Raw genomic sequence first — 21,121 nt, 5'->3', positions numbered from 1 at the left:
TGGATGTAAATCATTCTCATGTGCTAAACCTTTGCATCTAACCAGACTCCGGACGTCAAGAGGTCTAAAGGAAGCGTCTTCAAATTGATTTGTTTCGGGAAGGAAGAAGACAGAGACAGCAGCGAAGTGAAGGACAGACATTGGAGAGGAGGAGAAGACAGAGTGAATGAAAGACGGTCAGATATATGCAGTGAATGAGAGAGATGGAGTGAATGAGAGGAAGAAGGGTGGAGGTGGCAGCTGGACCACGTAAAATCAGCTCGTGCCAGGATTTCTTTTCCCACAGTGTTGGCACAGAGCAGAAACTGAAATCAAACTGAAAGTGAAGCCAGCCAGACTGTTGTCCCCCCCCCCCCCCCCCAAGACAGAATTGTATTGCTTTTGTCACTCTGTTCTTTTTTGAAAGGACGATCTGATAATTTGAAGGGACACCACACTGTCCACTGATAAATGAACATGTCTGAAACTGTTGAAGTGTAATCTATTGTTTTGGGTTGTTGACAGCGTTTCTTGGTCTTACGATCATCACCAAGCGGAGGTCACACTTTGCCTGCCAAGTGAAATCCTCAGTTTTTTTTCCTATGAAAAGGCAAAGTGTAAACGATAGATTTAGAGACAGAGGAGGAGAATTGATAGAAGGATGGATTGATGGAAGTGAAAGAGAGAGAGAGAAGGAGGAGTGATATGGGTGTGCTGACTCACTCTGACCCCTCTCCCTGCTTCACTGGTGGCATCGTGGGTATTTATACTTTGGCGTAGGCTGTTCAGCCCCTTATATAAGCCCTTGTATACACACTCACTCACGCACACACACGCAAGGGGAAGTGCCCAAGGAGAATGCCGTGTTTTGTTCAGATTATTGACTCTCTTCTTCTTGCTTTCCCTCCTTTCATCACCTTACTCTTTTTCTTCTTGCGATCCTCCCGTTTCATCAGCATCTTCTCTGTGTCTTCCACCTCGCTCATCAGGATCTCTCCTCTTCACTCGGGCAGTAGGACGAGCAAGAAATAGAAGCAGCATCAGTAGTCTGGCTCGCCCAGGCCTCTCTCTCCAGGTTGTTTCAACACTGTGCCAGGTCTGCTGTGGGCCCCAGTCAGGGAGAATCCCTATAGTCAAGTCTGTGAACCCGTCAATCAATCAATCAATTAATCAATCAATCAAGCTCTCGGTCTTAATCTCGGTGTTAATCTTGTATATCAATGACTTAGTTTACTGACGGGGTCAAGAGGGCAAGCAATAGGTCAAGCTGAGAGTGAGCGCCCTCAGCTGGTTCACGAGTCAAACTACAAGTGCCGTGTTTACACAACGTTTCCGCACATTGTTTTCCACTGTTGGATGTTTAGAGTCGAGCTATTTCATTACGTCATCTTGTTGCCTTGGCTTCTTCTGCGGCGCTTTTACTGGCAGCCGGCTGATATGGAAATTTCCAATATTATGATGCCGTGCTGAAATGCTCCTCTGAGCTACGTAAGTTAAAGTGCAGCATCATAATCACTGTGTTCATGATGTTCCATTTAGCAAAGATCGCAGGTTATACAGCTAATTTTCAGGCTCTGAAATGTTACTGTAATTGTTTTTAATGAGAGTGTAGACTTTTGCTCGCAGCTTTTGCGTTTGTTTTAGCTCTATTTGGCGTTCGTAGGTTTTTAGTTTTTTTTAGTACCACCTGGCCTTTAGTGGAAACCCTGGTGCCTGTGTCTGTGTGTGTGTGTGTGTCTGTGTGTGTGTGTCTGTGTGTGTGTGTCTGTGTGTGTAAAATACTACACCTATAGGTGATGTGCAATGACAGCCGTAGATAAATAAATATGACTAACAAGTGTTGTAGCATTGAACTTGGCCACTGAATCTGGGACATCACTGGAGAGCATGTCACTGCGTCTAGCCTGCACACACACGCACACGCACACACGCACACACGCACACACACACACACACACACACACTGGCAGCTCATTAGAGGAAAAGGCTGTGTACAACATCAGTGTTCTGCCAACATCTCATAAAAAGAATGTACTGAAATGAGGAGAGGAAAAAAAGGGGGGAGAAATACTGATTATGGAATGAAAGATTTTCAGTAAACCTTTGCTCTGTCCTCCTTGTGCACAAGCTAATATTTAGTAAAACAATGAGATGAAGTCGCTTGAAGTTCATCGCTTTTTGAATATTTTCATTTCGTTCAAGTATAAGAACTATTTAAACTGTAATGGGATTGTTTGGTAGTTTGAATCCCTCTCTTCTCACTGTATTGATGCACATGCCTGATGGTGGGGGGGGCTATTGATTAACAGCCAGTTCTTACATAATGATGTCATGTGACTGTTGGGGGAGCGATGGAGGCAGCATGGGACACTTCAAAGAGAGAGAGAGCTGTGTGTGTGTGTGTGTGTGTGGGAGAAGAATCTAGAGAAGTGTGTGGTGATTTTTAAGATGGAAGCCACATGCAAATACAGCTGTGATGACTCCACTGCACCTGACATTGATTCTATAATCATTGTTTTTTTTATATGTTATACCACATGACACTTAAATCTTTTAAATTCAATATCCAACACAACCGTTTGGCCTTAAAAAGAACTGATATATCGATTGTCACAGTAGCTGCCATTTAATCTTCCTTAAGTTGAGAAACTACCAATCTCACGGTATTTACTGAAGTGACTGTGCATGCAGGGATACACCCTCTCCTGGGAAAAAACGCTGATGGTACACATTTGCATAAAAGGGAAAACAGGCAAACATGTTAATGCTTGATTCTCTGGAGCTCAGATGCCAGTAATGCAACTGGTGACACGCTCAGCCGGTGTCACAGGTAGATGTCACGTGGACACAAAGAAGAGGCCGAGAATAGAAATGAAAAGGGAGAAATGTGGAAAAACCTGTGTGGCAGCGTTTATTAAACTGTGTGTATGTGTCCTACTTGCACAATAAATAATGAAGGCACATAGGCAGAGTGCCAGCTGTGCTACCGTCAGATTGAGATCAGTACGCAGAGGGCACCAAGCTCAACGGAGAGAGAAAGAACGAGGCATGCTCGGCAGCCAGGAAGCCGTGTATAGAGGGTTTGAGATGTGGTCCTGCTCATTATCGCATATTATCTCTGTTGAAATGATCTGGTGGTCAAACGCTCTCAGGATGTCAGAGGGGATCGATTAAAACACTATGCTGAAGCAGAAACTTTTTTTTGCTGATGTAGAAACTACATCCAAAGAGGGAACTTAAACAGTATCTCACTCAGTGGTAGGATGTTGAATGTGCTATTTATTTATTTTGAGACACTTCCTCTTCACTCAGGCGTTTCTATTTTCTACCACCTAATAGTGACACTGCATATCACAGGAATATATAATTTGTCCTCCACTACATTTGTGTTACTAAATAGAAATTCACTTTTTGAAATGACAGGTCGCATCTGTCATTAAGTATGATTTTAAATAAAGGACTCACGCTTGCGATATATCGTCTAATTAGTGCATTCTGTTAAGTTAATACAAGTTATGCAAATTAATCTTGTACATAAAAGGGGGGGTTATAAACCACAATTACAGTATTTCTTCATAAACGTCCAAGAAATATCTGCATTTGCCCAAATGCCACTGAAACACAACATCATGGTATCAAAATTAATTAACACCAACACGACAAGAGTATTTTTGCATTTGACATTTTACTGAAAATACTTTTTAATGTTGCTTTTGCAGGATCTGAATACATTCAACACATCACTGTAAACTGTAAAATATGCAATAATTTGTCCACCCACGTCAACAGCAAGCACCAAACACCATTTGTAAAGGATCCAGGATTCAGGATGAACATCGACTGTGGCTGTACAGCATGTCAAATCGTTACATCATTTATGACTTCACTACTGTTATGTACTGTATAAAATCATCACGGAAACTGTAGCAATCTTTTCTTTCCCTTTCTCTGTAAAATTGTTTGTAAAACGTAAGTTTCTGTGCTCGACTAGAAAAGAAACCTGAGCTCTGAAGGCCCCTCCTTTTTTAATGCAGCTGCCAATCAAGCTCAGGTATTTCGCAGCAGGTCAACGAGTTGATCTGGCATGAGATAATATCTTCTGTCTTTTTGAATCGCCGCCATTGTGTGGAGGTAAAAAGGGAGAAGTGGGAACTGTGGTGACGGGAGAAAGGGAGGACACACTTCATTTCTGTGGATGTATATTTTAGTGTAAAGGTTTTGATTGTTTTGGCCTGAGGGTCATATCGTCAGAGACCATATCATTCTGTTTCAAAGGCAGGTGTGTGTGTGTCTGTGTGTGTGCGCTGTGATTGGGGGTTTGGCTTTAGCAGTTCTCCAAAAGAGCAGTTGCCTTGGAGCAATATGTGCACACAGATCTCCACATTCCTTTCCCTATACCTCCATCCCTCCACCCTCACTCTGAATTCAATCTGTGATATCATTGGAATGCGTGGGTGCTCTTTGTGAGTGTGAGTGTGTGTGTGTGTGTTGGTGTGTGTGTTTGTGTGATATCATCACAGTGAGTGGGTGGTGTGACCAAAGAGAGGATATTGCGTGGGAGTGAAGTACCATTGAGGTGCACATGATTTTTGTGTGTCTGTGTGTGTTGCTTACAACCCCTCTGACAGTGCAGAATAGAATTAAACAGAACATGATAGAATAGCTTTTCCTAATAAACGGACATGAGGCCAGCGATAGTGTGAATACCATGTTAACGTTTTTGGATGCTGTAACATGTAAATGTTTGATTTTATGATCCAATATGAGGATTCTGTGTCGACATGCTTATTATGGAACTAGTCTGTCGTATGACATTACTTTCCTTAAGTTAGTAAAACACTTATTATTTAGGCAGCTGTAAATTACAGGGTCTCCTTTGCATCAAAATAGTCAAAAATCTGTTAATCAGAATTTTAGGCCTTGATTTTAGGTCTTAAATACATTAAAATATTATGTAGTTGGTCTTTAATACGTTTAAGTTGTTTCTTAAATAAGTGAATTAATTTAACTCATGGAGTTTAAAGTTCAGTATTTTTCTCTGATATGTTTTGGAGGGAAAGTATTGAAGTGATAAATGGGCCGAGCACTGAACCGAGACGAGGTTTCGGTCAGTGGGCACAGTTCCAACTTAAAATGAATTTCCGAGCCCAACAGTGGGTCAGTACTTACTGTCCCTTTGGTGAAATGAAAAGTTGGCCTGAGTGTTTTTTAAACATGTGCAGTTATCACACTTCAACATGTGGTGGTTGTTCCTCATTGTTTGATCTGCAGATTGTGATAAATGAACTTGTCGGTCAATTAAATATCAGAGGAAATTAAAAGGTCTACGATGACGTCTTTGAATTGGTTGCTTTGTCCCAAATCCAGCTAATTATCACATAAGAGGCATGATTTCAATTTTTTCCTTGATAAATGTCTTAAAAGAAATTGGTTTTCACAGAAATGAAGCAGCAAAAAAAAATCAAGGTAACAAATCACAAAACACATGGACAGCGTGTCCATCCAATCAGGGATGAGCCCTGCAGAGAGCGGGCACCTACATTTTCCATTAACGTGCCAAGTGATTTGTTGTGATTGGTACTGCAGGGCCACCGTACCTTCCTCCTTTAATGGATTCACGGTATCGATACGTTTGTGTTACAGTGAAGACAGATGATTCAAATATGCTTCACTGGTTCCAGTCGTGGTTCTGTAAACTGTATCGGCTTCTGCTCTCATCGACGTCTCTGTTGCTTAGTGCTTTTTACAGTTCTTCTCTCCATCGCTCACTCAGACATACACACTATGTAAATACACTCAGGGGCACAATCATAAGGACTGTTTGTGTGTGTGAGATATTTTTAGCCTCCTCTGTTCATCTCGCCTGTCAGTGGATCTGACATTGATCAGGGGGGAGATGACAGGCCCACCATGCACCAGAGCTTCCACATGTTTCTGCACCGCTGATTGTTACCAACCTGGAAAGTGGAGCCATGTTCCGCTTTTCATCTCATTTAGATTCTGACTGAATATGTTTTGTACGATCTGTCGCGCGCTGATGTGTGTGTTTTGTTATTTTCAACAAATCAGTGCCTGAGGAATGAACCCAGGCTGTAAGTAAATGCTAAAAATTCTGTTAATAAGAAAGTGATTTTTGTTCATACTGTATATAACAGGCTACATTTTACATTACATGATTGTAGAGATTTGGAAACAGCTCTGATCTGCAGCGGTGGACAATGAGTCAACGCTGCAGGAATGACAATAAGAGCGTGTGGGTGTTTTAAGAGAGAAGCACAGCATTCCTATGCACAATTACCACCTTTCAATCCTTTCGTAGGTTAATTAAATGCAAAGATTTATTAATGCATATTAATGCTACGGAGGCTGTTGAATAACTCAGCCTCAAAATCATCTGTAATTTTGCTTCAACTTAAAGTGTAACTTCATCCCGAGGTCCTGAGCCCAACTCCACCCACTGCATGATGAGTGTGGTGGAGAACCACGGTGGTCCCCAGTCACATCAGCTCGAGCTGTTTGCTTCAACCACAGTTATGCCCGAAGCCACAAGGTTGCCAAGGCAGTGCTAGTGAGAGAGAGAGGGTGGGGGAAGTCTCTGAGTGGTTAAGCAAAGTTATTTGGAAGGCTGATGCTAGCAAAAATGCACACTATTTGATTTACACTATACGATTGCAGCGCCCGTTCTAAACCTGCGTGTTTGGAATGTTCTGAATCTGTAAAAGTGACCTGCAGTAATTGAGCTGCAGCAAACAAAGACTTGGTCAGACACAAGTACATCGTTACGTTTTGATTGAGTCTAACGAGGTCAGGATGTAGGCCTCCTCCTGTTGAATGCACAAAGCAATACCTCATATCCCTTTGAATACATGTTGTCACTGGGCCGAGGTGATGATGGGATTCAACAGACTGTATTTTTGTGTTGTTCTCTTACTGAAGCATCTGTTGATTGATTCTCTCTCCTCTCTCCACAGTGTGTTGTTTCGTGGTCCACAAGCGCTGCCATGAGTTTGTCACCTTCTCCTGTCCAGGAGCTGATAAAGGACCTGACTCAGAGGTGAGTACACATGAATTCATCATTTAACTCTAACGCTGTGTGTGACGGATGGAACAAGAGTTCATCTATCACCACCACCAGTCTTTTGTCTCTCTTCTTATTCTCCTCTTCTTATCTTGACAGTAACATTTCATCATCACACACGAGAAAGTCTCTGATATTTACTTTTGATCGACTCAATATCGTAGATTTTAATCATATGACGCTGCCAAATACAACCAGGGAAACTAACATGTCGATGGAGAATGGAAGAATATCAGTTAAGGTGTTTTTAGCTTTGATTAAAGATTCTTTATGAAGATGAACGGTATGACTGTAAAGCCAGGTGTCTTGATCGCCCCCTGGTGGCTGGCTGCTGTATGCATTGAACTCCAGAGGATTTCCTGGAGAGGTCGTATGTGAGAACACAAATGGCTGAGTCAGATCTTGTCTTGCCAGTTCACATGTAAAATGTCCACAAAATGTCGGAGTTAGCCAAACTCTGCTTTTCTCCTCATCTCCTCTTCAGTATCTTGATCAATTATCGTGCTTCCAGCCACACCAGAATCATGTATTTTAAATTGTTGCATGTAGCAGTGCTTCATTTGTATTCTGCACCCCCTATGCACATTATTACACACATTCTGAGGTTCCTCACCTTATTTTATTAACACTCTTTAAATGTTCTTTTCATCTCCTCGCCTGCTCCGACAACATAAAGTGCCTTTAAGTGCCACTCTAATGATGATGGCAATCGTATCCAACCTCTCGAGGAGCTGAGAAGAATATCGTCAATTTACATTCTTAAAATTCAAGCTCTTTTCTCTAATCTGTCCTTTAAGAGCACTCTCGGGTCTCCACCTTCATCCTCTCAAAGACCCTGGGGTCTCCAAGTTCCTTTGCCACGTCACTACCTCCCTCTGGAGGGCCCTTACTCTCTGACAAGTGCACGGAGAGAGCCGCCTCGAGAGGAAACCCAGTGTTTGTCCGTTGTCTTCCTGAGGCGTTTTCTGTAGAACTGAAAAGTCTCTACACTCATCTTATTCTTTGTCTGCCGACTTAAACATCTTTCTTAATTTTCATTTTTTCCTGCCCGACTGCTTCCTTCTTGTTTTCTCACAAATGCTTATATGGTGGGGTTTCTGGATCATCTTTTTTATTAGTTTGTCCTTCTCAAAAATGTTGTTTTGGGTTGTTGGCAGCAGGAGTGTTCTTTTTTATCGCCAACATGCTCAAACAAACCACAGGTGCATTTTAATCGATGTGAATGTGGTAGACTTCATTAAAAAGAGAACTAAGAACTGGTTGATCTCGTTGTGTTTCACAACAAAATTTGCACAGATTTCTTTCTGTTTCCTTCGCTGCACATTTTAACTTTCAGATGTTTTTTGCTTTGGTAAACATGACGGAATGCTTTGGAATTGTTGACTATTTCAAAACAAATCTGTTTCTTCATTAGTCACTTCTGTTTCCTCTAAACACCCCCCCCCCCCCCCCATATTTCTATATTTCTATAATCATCACACATTCAACTCTGCCCTCCCTGAATCTATCATCTCTCTCTCTCTCTCTCTCTCTCTCTCTCTCTCTCTCTCTCTCTCTCTCTCTCTCTCTCTCTCGCTCTCTCTCTCTCTCTCTCTCTCTCTCTCTCTCTCTCTCTCTCTCTCTCTCCCTCACTCTCTCCCTCTCTCCACATCCACCTCTTATTCTGTACATCCTCTATTTAAATGCCACTCAACCCAGGGGGGCACTGCTCTTAATTACGGGGGCTCGCCACCCCCACCATGTCATCTCCTTAATGAGTTCGTGGCCTTCCAGCCTTGGTTCCTGCACAGTGGGAATGTAGGCTGGCTCTGCTCCGAACGGGCTTCGCATTTAAATATAGGAGACGAGAAGACAGGTAGCCTCATCAAGATGATTACACAAGAAATTAAAAGAAGAGGAGGAAGGTCTCAATGCCCAGGTTTATAACACCAGGGGTTTCAAAGTCATGTGATGATGTTATACGTTATATCATAAAGGCGCTCGGTCTTTGTCGTGAAGCCTTGTGGAACACCTGGATGAAGATTTGCTAATAGCGCTGTCAGGTTTGTAGGGTTCAGCTCCACACGTTGTTCTCTCCCACGCACGCCTGCACTGAAGTGGCTTTTTGAGCATGAAACGTGGAGAGCGATGCACTTGGAGCAGTCATCAGCTCCGAGTTCAGTTATTTTCAGCTTGATCATGCAACACATGCAGGGGCCAGGGACAGATTGGTGCAACAACGAATGGTGCAGCCGAATCACGTATTATCTAAATCTTCCCCCCCCTGGAGAATCATTTCCAAATCATCTTTTGCCCTGTCACCTCTCAGCAGGGAGCTTCTTGGTTTGAATCTCATGACTTGTGGAGGTTTCACGTTCTCCCTGTGTCTCTGTGTGAGACTCAAAGGATTCTTGGAGCCAATTGTGTCAACCTTAAAATAGAATCAGCAACAACAATGATTAAAGTACTTGATTATTTTCTTTTTATCTGTTGCGGCTTCATTTGTTGAATAAACCATTTCTGCTTTTATTTCACTTAATGACATTTTGTAGACCAAGTAATGAATTGCAATTTATTTAAAAATGATGATAATTGACAAAGCAAGTAATTGAGACGATAAGAAGCAGACAAATTAATGATCCTGTAGTTGCACCCAAATGTCAGAGCTTGTATATTATTACTATTTCATAACATGTGGGATATTACTTCCATAATACTTAATCCTATTATCAGTGCCATTACTACTTTTTACTGCTACTTTAGTTTTGTATTAATTTAATTTATTACTTAAATTGTTATTTCTATTAGGCATTGGTTATGCTTTTACTCACACTTTACTTTCTTATTTTTCTCTTAATAAACGAATGGTTTATTCTATTGTACGAATGAGCTGGCACAAAATGTTCCTTCGGGATTGGTAAAGTCTATTTTATCTTATTCCTATTCGAGGACAAAATGACATGGATGAAATAAGGTTTCTGATTTCTCTGTGGTTGAAGCAGCAGCAGAGCAGCAGAGGATAAGGTCAAACTTCACAGGAGGGAGGAGTGAACAGAGACATTTCACTTCTTTACAATCAGTAATATTGTGTAACCGTCTGTATAAATCAACCCACCACTCCCATTCCACCTCCCTCCTGCCCCCCACCCCTCCTCTCTTCTCCTCTCTCTGTCAGCTGTGTATGTTTAAAAGAAGAAGTCAATTATAGATCTGGGTTAATAGAATGAGTTCCCTGTGGGAAAGGTCGAGGGATGAGATCCTCTAATGAAACCTACATTTCAGGCCCAGTGATGCTATAGAATCCACTGTGTGTTTGTGTGTCCGATGTGTTTGTGCACCTGAAGCAGGATGACACTGCTCCCAAAACTAATTTAACAAATAATATTAAAAAGGGAAGTTTATTTATACATCAATGTCATGTATTTTAAATTTCAATTAAGGCTGCACGTCAAGGACTTCTTTAATTTTCTTCAACATTTTGGGGAATGTTTTATTAAAACAAATCAGACATCAGTAGATTTCTAGAATAAAGGCATAATATTATGAGAATAAAGTCATACTTTAGGTTAAGTGTCTTTTTAAAGGAGGAATAACAGAAGCTCAGCCTGTTCCCATCGTTACAATGAGGGATGTGGAGCATCTTTATAAGCTTGAAATAACTCCAGGAAACTCGGGTTATCTGGATTATTTTTTAATTTTTCTTATTTAACAACTTTATTCGTCCTATTATGATTTGATGTATATCTCCCAGATCTCAGTGGCCTTTTTACTAAGTTGTACGATAAAAACCTCGTATTCTGATAAAGAACAGCAGCTCATTCTTTCATAAAAGTAACATGGTCAGCCTGGATGTGTCTTTTTCCAGACAGAAGCAACACAGCTTAACAGGGAACATAAATATGAGCAAATAAAAAATATATATTCAGGGAGGGAAGAAGGAGAGGAATATTTCCCAGGGTGTGAAGATGAAGTCACCGAAAAGTGTTGTGACCAGATGGTTAAAGAACCAAAACCACAAGGCAACCTTTGACAACATGGTGATCAGCATATGGAGGGAGGGAAGAAGGAGAGAGGGATTCCTCTCAGGGTGTGAAGGAGTCACCTCTCTCTTCTTCACTCGGTTCTTCCCTCCTATTTTTATCCCTCTTTCATTTCTCTGTGCTCCTCTCCTTATCCAAAAGTGATTGCTCTGCATGGCTCCTTCAATCAACAAGAACCGCTTGAAACAGTCTCCGGCTCACAAACACTTAAACACTCCCAGAGGAGGGATCGTGAGCCGGGGGGGGGGGGGGGATAAACACAATGGCACCGCATTTGTTTTATTGATGAGGACAAAAAAAGCTGCAGCTGCAGTGTCTCCTGTAAGAAAGTGAGTGTGCAGTCTGTTATTGAATCAGTGTGGGAAGAGAACACGTTAAATATAACTGGGAAATAACGTTTGCTCGGTTTACTTTAAGGAAACACGTTGACTTTTTATAACTTCAGCGTGAAGAATGTGATTCTGAGTTATCAGCATCCATTATGCCGTCTGCTGATGTGCTGCTTGTATCACATATTCATCACATAAACTAAATATACATTTGAAGGTTTAAATCTGTTATTGCTGAAGAGTTTACCTGCCACAAGGGTTTTAAGACTTGAACCCTGTAATTGTAGGAAAGGAAGAGGAATACAGCTTTTTGGTTCTCGGCTTCTCTGCAACTTGATTTTTATTGTAGCCTGGAAATATATTTATATCTTTCACACTTGTGCTGTTTGGATGTTAAAGTGTGTGGAAATTAGACGATAGACTGTTTATAAAGATGGACGACATGACTCCTCCCCAAAAGTGAAGCCAAAGCACCTCTATTGCCACCTGGTGGCGGCAATGTAGGTCTTTAACTCTTCCTCCTCCATGTTTGTGGAACAAACTGAAAAGCCCAAAGTACACAAATCACACAAATAAGATGGTCTGTTATTTACAGCGTTCTTATCACACTGATGATTATATTATATGCATACATTTCTTATATATTGTTTGAACACAGTGAGGTGGCACACAAGTGTTTGTCATATTTTGTTCATAAAGAATTGTTCAAATTCAAAAAACTTTCACCCAGGAGCAAAAATCACTCTTTAAACTTAAAAGATATAATAATGTGACTTTTATCATGATAATTATTGATAATGTATTTATATATTGATGACCACTCAAAGTGCCTTACAGTGTAGTTTTCCATTCACTCTTTAACACACATTCATAAAGTGCATCTATGGACAGCACTTTTTCTATGGGGGGGGCAATTCGGGATTCAGCTTCTTGCCCAAGATGGATTTGGCATGCAGATGTGGAAGACTGGGATTGAACTACTGACCTTCAGGTTGGAGGACGACCGCTCTATCCATCAGCCACAGCCGCCCTCTTATTATGATAAAAGGTTTGGTTATAGCCATAGAATTATTCAAATATGAGAACTGAGTTAAAATAAGAAGGACCATACAAACAATCCAGACCACAACTGTCTGATGGGAACTTGAGACAACTTGTTTATGTGCGGCAGAAGAACGGAGTCTGCCTGTCAACCAGCGTGATGAGCAACACAACGACAATTTGTGTGTCTTTGTGCGTGGGGACTCGACTCAAGACGTCGGCGTGGTAAATAATGGACAACAGGGTTTTAAACCACAACAAAAGACGGGCAGAGAGTGAGACAAAGCACGTTGACAAGAAAACAGTCACAACAGCGCTGACTAATGGGCACTCATTGTTCTGGCGTCCTGTGCCGATGTTAGCTGTGGGTTTTCAGTTGAGACAACATGACATGCGCGGCGCAGGAGACTTAACATACAACAACATTCATCTGCGTGTGGGCTCTCAGTGAGTCGAGTTAAAGAAAACAAGAGCCTGACAGTTTTTTGTCTGGGAAGTTGATGGTTGGAAAATGGTTCAAAGTGTACACTCAGATTTTATAGTGATGCAAGTTTTTAGGATTTACTGTCAGACATATTTTAAAACTGAATTATTTAGACCTTCAGGCCTATTTGAGATACTTTGAATTTATTATCTTTCTTGTGATTTGATCGATCAGCCTTCACAGAGAAGACGAAGCAGTAAAACTCAAGGTTATTGTTCCCATTCTGTTTTTTCGTTCCTGATCGATCTTTGAGTTTTCAAGGCGAACGTATTTAATTATTAGTGTTTTCGACGGCCCTTCTTTCTGTTGATCATCGCCCGAGCTTCAGTAGCACAATGTTCTCTTGTTGTCAGAGGAGCGGGAAATCGAGCAGGAGGCGGATCTGTCCTTGAAAAAGACGATAACCAGCAAAGAAACAAACAAACGCAGATGCACACACATTAATGCAAACACACGCATTCTTGTGCAAAGAAACCCACATGGCTACGCAGTCGCAGGCACAGGCCCAACGTTTCAGACGTAACAAGCCAACACACACTTCAAAAGACACAATGAGGCAGCTGGGTATAATTCAGGCAGTGGCCGTCTGAATTCAAAGTAATTTAGCAGGAAAGGTGAAGAGGAGAAGAAGATATCAATCGGCTGTTTTTTCTGACGCGTGAGGAAGTTCTCACTTACTGGACTTGTTTATATGAAAAATGTTTCCTCTTCGCAAAAAAAAAAAAAGCATTCGGTGCCATCAAAGCATCGTCGATGTGAGGAGATTAATAATCCAGTAAATAGCTGAATGATTAATAACTGATGGATCCACTTGGCAGAAGCATCTTAACGCCCACACTCGCGTTTCCCTGCTTCAACACAACCTGGAAAGTGGATCTCTCTCATGTGGTGTACTGGTTGTTCTAACCACCTGTGTGTGTGTGTCTGTTGTGTGTTTAGTGTGAGGATGCACAGTTTCTTATTGACCACACATGTTATGCATCTTGATGAAAGTCTTTTTCTAACCCTCACTCATACCACATTAAGATGTAAATAAGTCATTCACACTATGAAATACATTAGGTAGTGAAAAAGGGATAGAGATGAACGAGAGGTGGGGAAAGATGAATATGAAAGAGATAAAAGAAGACATAAAAGAAGAGTACTAGTGCCATTTATGTATTTTCAATATACTGCTTTGTGTCTGATCTACAGTCTCCATCTTTCTCTCTCTCTCTCTCTCTCTCTCTCTCTCTCTCTCTCTCTCTCTCTCTCTCTCTCTCCAGGACCCGAGGGCGAAGCACAAGTTTAAGATCCACACCTACTCCAGCCCGACCTTCTGTGACCACTGTGGCTCTCTGCTCTACGGCCTCTTACATCAGGGCATGAGATGTGACCGTAGGTTCCCTTAAACACACATATACTTTTATACTCTCATTTAAAGCAGAAGTAGACGTAACCCTATATTAGTATTGACAGCCACACTACGTCAGGTGTAGCACAAAATATACTGGATTCAGATACAAGATACAGAAACAAGGTCAATATCTTCTGTCAGGATTCATCCATGTCAACTTTGCATTAAATCAGTCAAAACTATAAAACAACTGCACTCACATGGCAGTCATCTTTAAACAGTGTTGTGATTATCAATACAGAACTGTTTACACCTTATGATTACATCGGTATGTTGTTATTCCTCTTAATATTCAAGTATTGCCATTTTCTGAAAATATATATAACGCTACATAGTGCAATGTTAAGAGAATATTCTCAAAGAACAAACCAAACCTCAATGCAATATATGCCTGTGTGTGTGTCTGTGTGCGTTTGTGTGTGTGTGATTTCCAGATTGCATGATGAACATCCACAAGCGGTGTGTTGCCAATGTGCCGAGCCTGTGTGGGACAGACCACACTGAGAGGAGAGGTCGCATCCAGATCACCGCTGAGGTCAAGACTAATGTACTCACTGTTACCAGTAAGTATCAAACACACAGACACACACACGCAGAGTCAACCAACACAAATACATTTACCTTGACATTATTGTAGAATACTGGTTATATGTCTCCCTCTGCTGGTAAACGTACAGATGTGACATTCTGATGCAACAGAAATGATGTGGAGGACATTTTTATATTATTACTGTTTGAAGATGATAGATGTGCACTGTGATTGCAAGTGCCTCTAAGTAATGAATGGTGTCACTGTGTGAATGTGAAGCGTTGTGTTGCCCTGTCAGTCAAAATGCACTTGAGAAACAAAATTTGCATATTTATATACTCATGTTCACGCTGCTTTCAATAGGTTAGTACATCAAAAGGGATTTTTACCTTTGATTTAGATTTTTTTAACTGCTGCATGTTCACATTATCAGGGCGAGACCAGAAGATTTATCTTTACTTTTTCATCCTTTTAAGACAAATTATTAGCAGGTTTTGTTCCCGTGATATTTATTTAAAAAGACAATATCTGACCCGAATAAGTCTCCTTTCTAAAGATAAATGTTCAAGATGCCCTCACATTTTTGCTGAAGAGTTCATTTGCCTGACTGATGTTTTAATAAGCTGATAAATAGTTCACCACCCTGTTGCACTCTTGTAGCTCCTTGTGTTACGTCTAGGTGGCAGCAGATATTTACATTTCCCTCACAATAACTCACAGCTACAGTCATTTACAAACTCAACACATTATAATGTTTTGCAGAAATTGGACTTCATTATTATTTGGGAAAAAAGCTTGAATGAGCTGGATTCAAACAACTATATCTGACTTATGTAGAATAAACTTTATTCTTTAGTACAAACTTCCAACATCTAATGTTCAAATGTCCCAAATCTGATCACACCTGCACGTGAATGGTCGTTGTTTTGTTGACCCTTTCCTTCTATTCTACTTTAATAGGTGGGGGGGAACTCTGATCAGCAGTGGGAGATACGGACAGAATTTGAATTTATCATAAGGGGTTAGGGTTAGGTAGCAGTGGCGAACCTTTACTTTCTGTCAAAACATCTGCTTCCTGAGGCAGCATGGCTTCGCACGGAATTCAACAATTGTGAACTTTGACCCACGACACTCACTTCATGCTTGTGTGACCTTACGCTTACAAACCTGTTTAGAGAAGCTCTGAATAATTATTCATCTTTTATGTACAGAAATAAAATGTAGTAAATTAATCTTTCCCTTGCTGGATTTAAATTTTGAGCTCAAGATTATTAAAACCCTGACTTTATCAGTGTGGAAATTCCTCTGGGACTTGACAATATTCACCACGAAATATGGCTTAAATAATAAAAGAACCTACACAGTATAGACATTAAATGTGCCCGTGTCTTCCCTTTAAATGATTTCCTCCTGCATTATCTTTTGTTGGGATTCATCCCCCATTTTTTGTGTGTGCTGCTCTCTCCTCTCCTCTCTCCTCTCTTCTCCTGGTTCCCACGCTCGCAGACTGATCATTAGTGGGGATTTTCTGTGGGAGATGATTAGACAGCAGACTGCTAGGGCAGCAGTAAAGGCTGCACAATAGAGCAACATCAAATACAAGAGAATTTATTAGGATAGAGCTAAATTGTAAACCAGCTATCTTATTTTTTACATTTCAGCCTTATGCATCTATTAGTTGTTAGAATAAAAAATGTTACACCTATGTTTGTAATATTATTTCTGCAGATGAAACACTGTCTGAGTTTTGCTCCTTTCTTCAGTCGCTGAGGATTAAAAATCATCTCATCTTTGTGGTTGCAGATCATAGTCAAGCAAATAGGAAGCACAAGTGGTGCAGTACTCATTCTTGTCGACAGGGGTCAGTGTGCTGCCACGAGCGGCCTGCTCCCTCATTGCAGAGAGTTTAAAAAAAAGAAAGAAAATGCACCACCACAGAGAACGAATCGTAGAAGCACCAGGAATTATTCCACAGCTTAACAGAGCTGGAGTAAATGGCTGCTACGTCGAACAATGCATCTGCGCTGTGGACTCTCAGAAGCCGATTCAATCCAAGCAATCGACATGAGTGTGAAGTGTCACTTCCATCGATCAGCTGTGTGCCCACACCGCCCCCCCCTCAAAGCTCAGGGTCAGTGGCACAGCAGACGATCAGCATCTCTCTCAAGGACACTCCAGCCGGGGAGGATGTGCCATTGGGGCTTTGAGAGGTGCTACCCCCCCCACCCCCACACACACTTTCCCTTGGAACTGCACAAGTCAATAATATTGACTCGGGGAGTGTCGGCTCACAAAGTTACAATCACGTGCCGTCAATCTTCCAAAAGAACATGAACAAATGTGAGAAATATCAGTTGCATTAGTTTGCATTACGAGGGGAAATTTTGACTTGTTGAGTAAATCCGTGTTTCTGTGAATTCGCCGGCCCTCAGGATCAGTTTCCAGACACTTGCAGGTGTTCTTGTTGCAGATGTAGACTGTTCAACACAAGCTTTGTTCTCAGCTGTGCCTTCTCACATTCCCACTGTCTGGAAACCCCTCGAACACGGGCGTCACACTGTTCCTCCAACCTGTGCAGATTATTCAGGCTCTTTCTTTACTCAAAATATTCACAACATGGCAGGAAGATTCCCCCCCCCCCCGCCCATCCCCTCAGCAGAAAACACTGAGCGACTGCTGCACAGGACTCAGAAGAGGCCTCGGGTCATGCTGAAAGAACAAACAGCAGATGTTGGACTTGTCATTTCAAGTCGGAGTGTGAACCGAATGCACAATGTCTCCTCGGTGGATCCGCCACGGCTCCGATCAGCATCAATCAACCGCTCATTTGCTTTGGTGTGAGGCCACATCGGGGGGGGGAGCTGATCTATTTCATTTGGGAGACTTTTGTAATATTCCAGTGCTTTATGTTTATCGTGTTCACGGCTCAAATTACACACACACACATATAGATGGTTTCAAAGAAAGGTCGCTAAATGTCCCTGATCTCTTTTTTTTCGGTACATTAATTCCCTGAGTTTTATTCCCTGGGAAGACGGTGAAAATGATGAAAAACGCAATATTACCTCTGCCAAGGCCCAACAGTCCCCTTATGAAACCACTTTTATATTCTCTAGATCCAGATCTTTATTTGGATCTGCACCAAATTACCCACACTCAGAAGTTCCAGATTCTTTAATCAATATCTATGAGTTTTACCCTGGGAAATAATTGGAAAATGTCCCAAAATAAAACCCTACCTCACAAAAATAAAGAAAAGGAAAATAAATTCCTGGACCTGCCTGCAGATCCACATCAGAACCATAATGGATTCTTCCCTGACTCATATTACATCCTTTCGTGGAAATTGAAATTGGAGTTGTTTTTGTGTAATCGCTCTTACAAACCAACAAACAAAACCAGTTCACCAAGAGGAATCATCCGACAGAGGAAGTAGAAGTTGGACGGAACATTAGAATCCTTCTCCGACTCCAGTGAGGCTGCTTCACATGGGAGAAGGTTCACTGCCAACACCCACGCCGCTGTGTGCACATCCAGTATTCTGCTGTTACTGCACTCTTATCTTCACTCGCCCTCCCTGTAGACACCAATACACGCATTACCCCCCCCTCTCTCTCTCTCTCAAACACACACACACACATACCCAGACCCACACATGCTCATGTTTTATGCAATCACACATGCATACGCAGTCACATGCATGCGACACACCTGTACATGCAGATGGATTCGCTCGCCTTCGTTTCACTCACAAACTCCGAAACACAAAAAACACGCACTTTTGTATTTACTGTAATTGTCCTTTGAGACCATTTGACATGCTACCCTCTTTATAGCTCTGCTCAACCACCATTTGATGGTCACTTTAACAGGCATCATCTAATATTTATTGACCTGCTCCGCGGAGGGCTTAATGTTGGCCATTAGGTCGGTGCTGTGGTTAACTTCTCCGAGAGCTTAGCGTAGCCGAGTGTTTGAGCTGCATGAAAAACCGCTTCTCGCTGACATCTCGAGTTGTTCTCTCGCTGCCGAGCTTTCATTTCAGTGCTTGTTTTAAAAAAAAAAAAAAAGGGTGTTGCATGCTCCACAGTGCACTAAGAGCTGTGTGTGTCTGAGTTTCAGTTACAGAAAAAACATCGTAGGCATAGACGGCCTTTCAGGTGAACCCAGGTGCACTGTGGTGGCAATAAGGAGCAGCCTCAGTATTATACCACACTTAAACGTGACATTTCACATCTGCAGAATTTATCTACTGCCTCACAGAAGGAGATGGTTGCCGGTTTCGGATCCCAGCTTTTGTGGAGACCTGTGTTGAGTTGCATGTTTCTCCAGCTTCTTTCCAACAGATTGGGGTCAGGTTAATTGGAGAATCTAACTTGACCGTAGGTGTGGACAGCATGGCAGCTCCCTGTATGTGAAGCCCTGCCTCCTCCATGTTTAATACATTTTAGGCCGCTCTTATCACACTGATATTTGTTCAAATGCCACCGCGGCTCCATCCCCCACCCGCTACTGTACAGACTCTGGTTCCAAATGCACAATATCCATGTGTGTGTGTATATTTGTGTGTGTGTGTGTGAGTATCCTCCCTGCTCCTGGTAATTGGATGTGACCTCACAACTTGACCAGCAACATTAACTGAACACACGTACACACTTATTAATATACACTAAAAACCCATTTGGGGATTTTACCGTCTGGAATACAATTACAGCCCAATAATAGAAAGCCACAAAATAGGGATTAGAGTTAGAGGTGACAACCTTCATCCGTCTGCATGGTCATTACCGACAAATCTGGCGAACCCGTGACTTTAACCCCTCCTCTGTGGTCGAGCGGGTCGTCTGTAAATTGAAATGAGGGTGGTTCGATGTATATTTGTGTAGAAGCGCTGTATGTATGTGTGTGTGAAGGAGTGAATGTGTCACTTTGAGTGATTAAGACTAGAGTAGGATGATAAACACAGTCAATTTAACATTATCCCACAACTCAAGGGTTAATGACATGTTTGTGTGACTTGTCTAACTGCAGCTGCTTTAGTTTAGATAACACACATGATCACAAAACGTGAAATGAAACCTGAAACGTCTGTCTGTTCTGTCCTCCTTTCTCTCTTCTCCCACTCCCTCCAGTCCAAGAGGCGAGGAATCTGGTTCCCATGGACCCCAACGGTCTCTCGGACCCCTACGTGAAGCTCAAACTGATTCCAGACCCCCGCAGCGAGAGTAAACAGAAGACCAAGACCATAAAGTGCTGCCTGAACCCCACCTGGAATGAGACCTTTAAATTGTAAGGCTCCATTACACCACGTTAGGTGGTTTCTCATTTCATTTATGTTTCTGTCTCTCTTTGCCTTTTTTCCTTGCCTCTCCTTCCCTCAGTCTCGGCCCATTTTATCTGTCTCCTCTTTCATCTCTCTCAGTTGCTCGGTGCAGTGTTTTAAGAGCATCACATTATGCTCATCTTTCCAACCATGTGTAACCGCTGGCGCTCAGATTAAAACATCTGGCTCCTTATATTTATAAAAACCTTGCTTTCGGCGTTGGCTCCTCCACTTGGCTCCAATTATTTTCTTAATAAGCCACATCGCAGTTTGCGTGTGAGAGGACAGAGATTTGCATTTTCACGCATCTGTGTACAGATGCTAGGTTTGAGAGGCATTTTCAGCTGCCATCTAATAAATAAATAAAAAACTCTAGATGAACACAGGCTAGACAGCTACTCCAAAAGATCTTGTATTTGAGAAATAAAGTGAAAGTGATTACCAGAGAAATGTTACTAGGCACTTTTCAGAGTCCACAAATTGTTATAGGATATAAAATATGCAGTCCGGCTGTTTTCATGGGGCTATAAAGTTAAAAAGCTTTTAATATGAAAATGTCAAAATATTTAAAAAAGGCCTTTGGCCAACATCCAATCATTTATTGTCCTGGTTTCTCCCGCAGCCACCTGAAGGAGTACGATAAGGACCGCCGTCTGTCGGTGGAGATATGGGACTGGGACCTGACCAGTCGCAACGACTTCATGGGATCGCTGTCCTTCGGCATCTCGGAGCTCCAGAAGCTAGGAGTGGATGGATGGTAAGATTAAAGTAGGGATGAATGGAGGATCGGGGGGGCAGATGTGAGGCGGAGAAACCGAACAGGTAGAGGAGGAGGGAGAGTGAAGGTGACCTTGTTCATTACTGCGCTGCTGGAGAAATACTTTAGTTGGAGCTCCCTCCTCTTTTCATTCTGGTGATACTCGGTGCCAAAGCATCTCTACCC

At 41.9% G+C, this 21,121-nt stretch overlaps 1 protein-coding gene across 1 annotated transcript in view; it reads left to right on the top strand.

Annotated features, from left to right (window-relative positions):
* The window catches only part of LOC133023475 (protein kinase C beta type-like), a 57,610-nt gene that overhangs the window by 13,832 nt on the left and 22,657 nt on the right, over positions 1-21,121 (top strand). The window contains exons 3-7 of the mRNA XM_061090513.1: positions 6,951-7,033; positions 14,196-14,307; positions 14,761-14,889; positions 19,988-20,144; positions 20,801-20,935. Coding sequence (XP_060946496.1) covers positions 6,951-7,033; positions 14,196-14,307; positions 14,761-14,889; positions 19,988-20,144; positions 20,801-20,935 — 616 coding nt within the window. The remainder of the gene's footprint in view (positions 1-6,950; positions 7,034-14,195; positions 14,308-14,760; positions 14,890-19,987; positions 20,145-20,800; positions 20,936-21,121) is intronic.

Source organism: Limanda limanda, chromosome 17 (assembly GCF_963576545.1).
Source record: "Limanda limanda chromosome 17, fLimLim1.1, whole genome shotgun sequence".
In the NCBI taxonomy this organism is placed as follows: domain Eukaryota; kingdom Metazoa; phylum Chordata; class Actinopteri; order Pleuronectiformes; family Pleuronectidae; genus Limanda; species Limanda limanda.
This window is presented reverse-complemented; position numbering and strand designations above follow the sequence as displayed.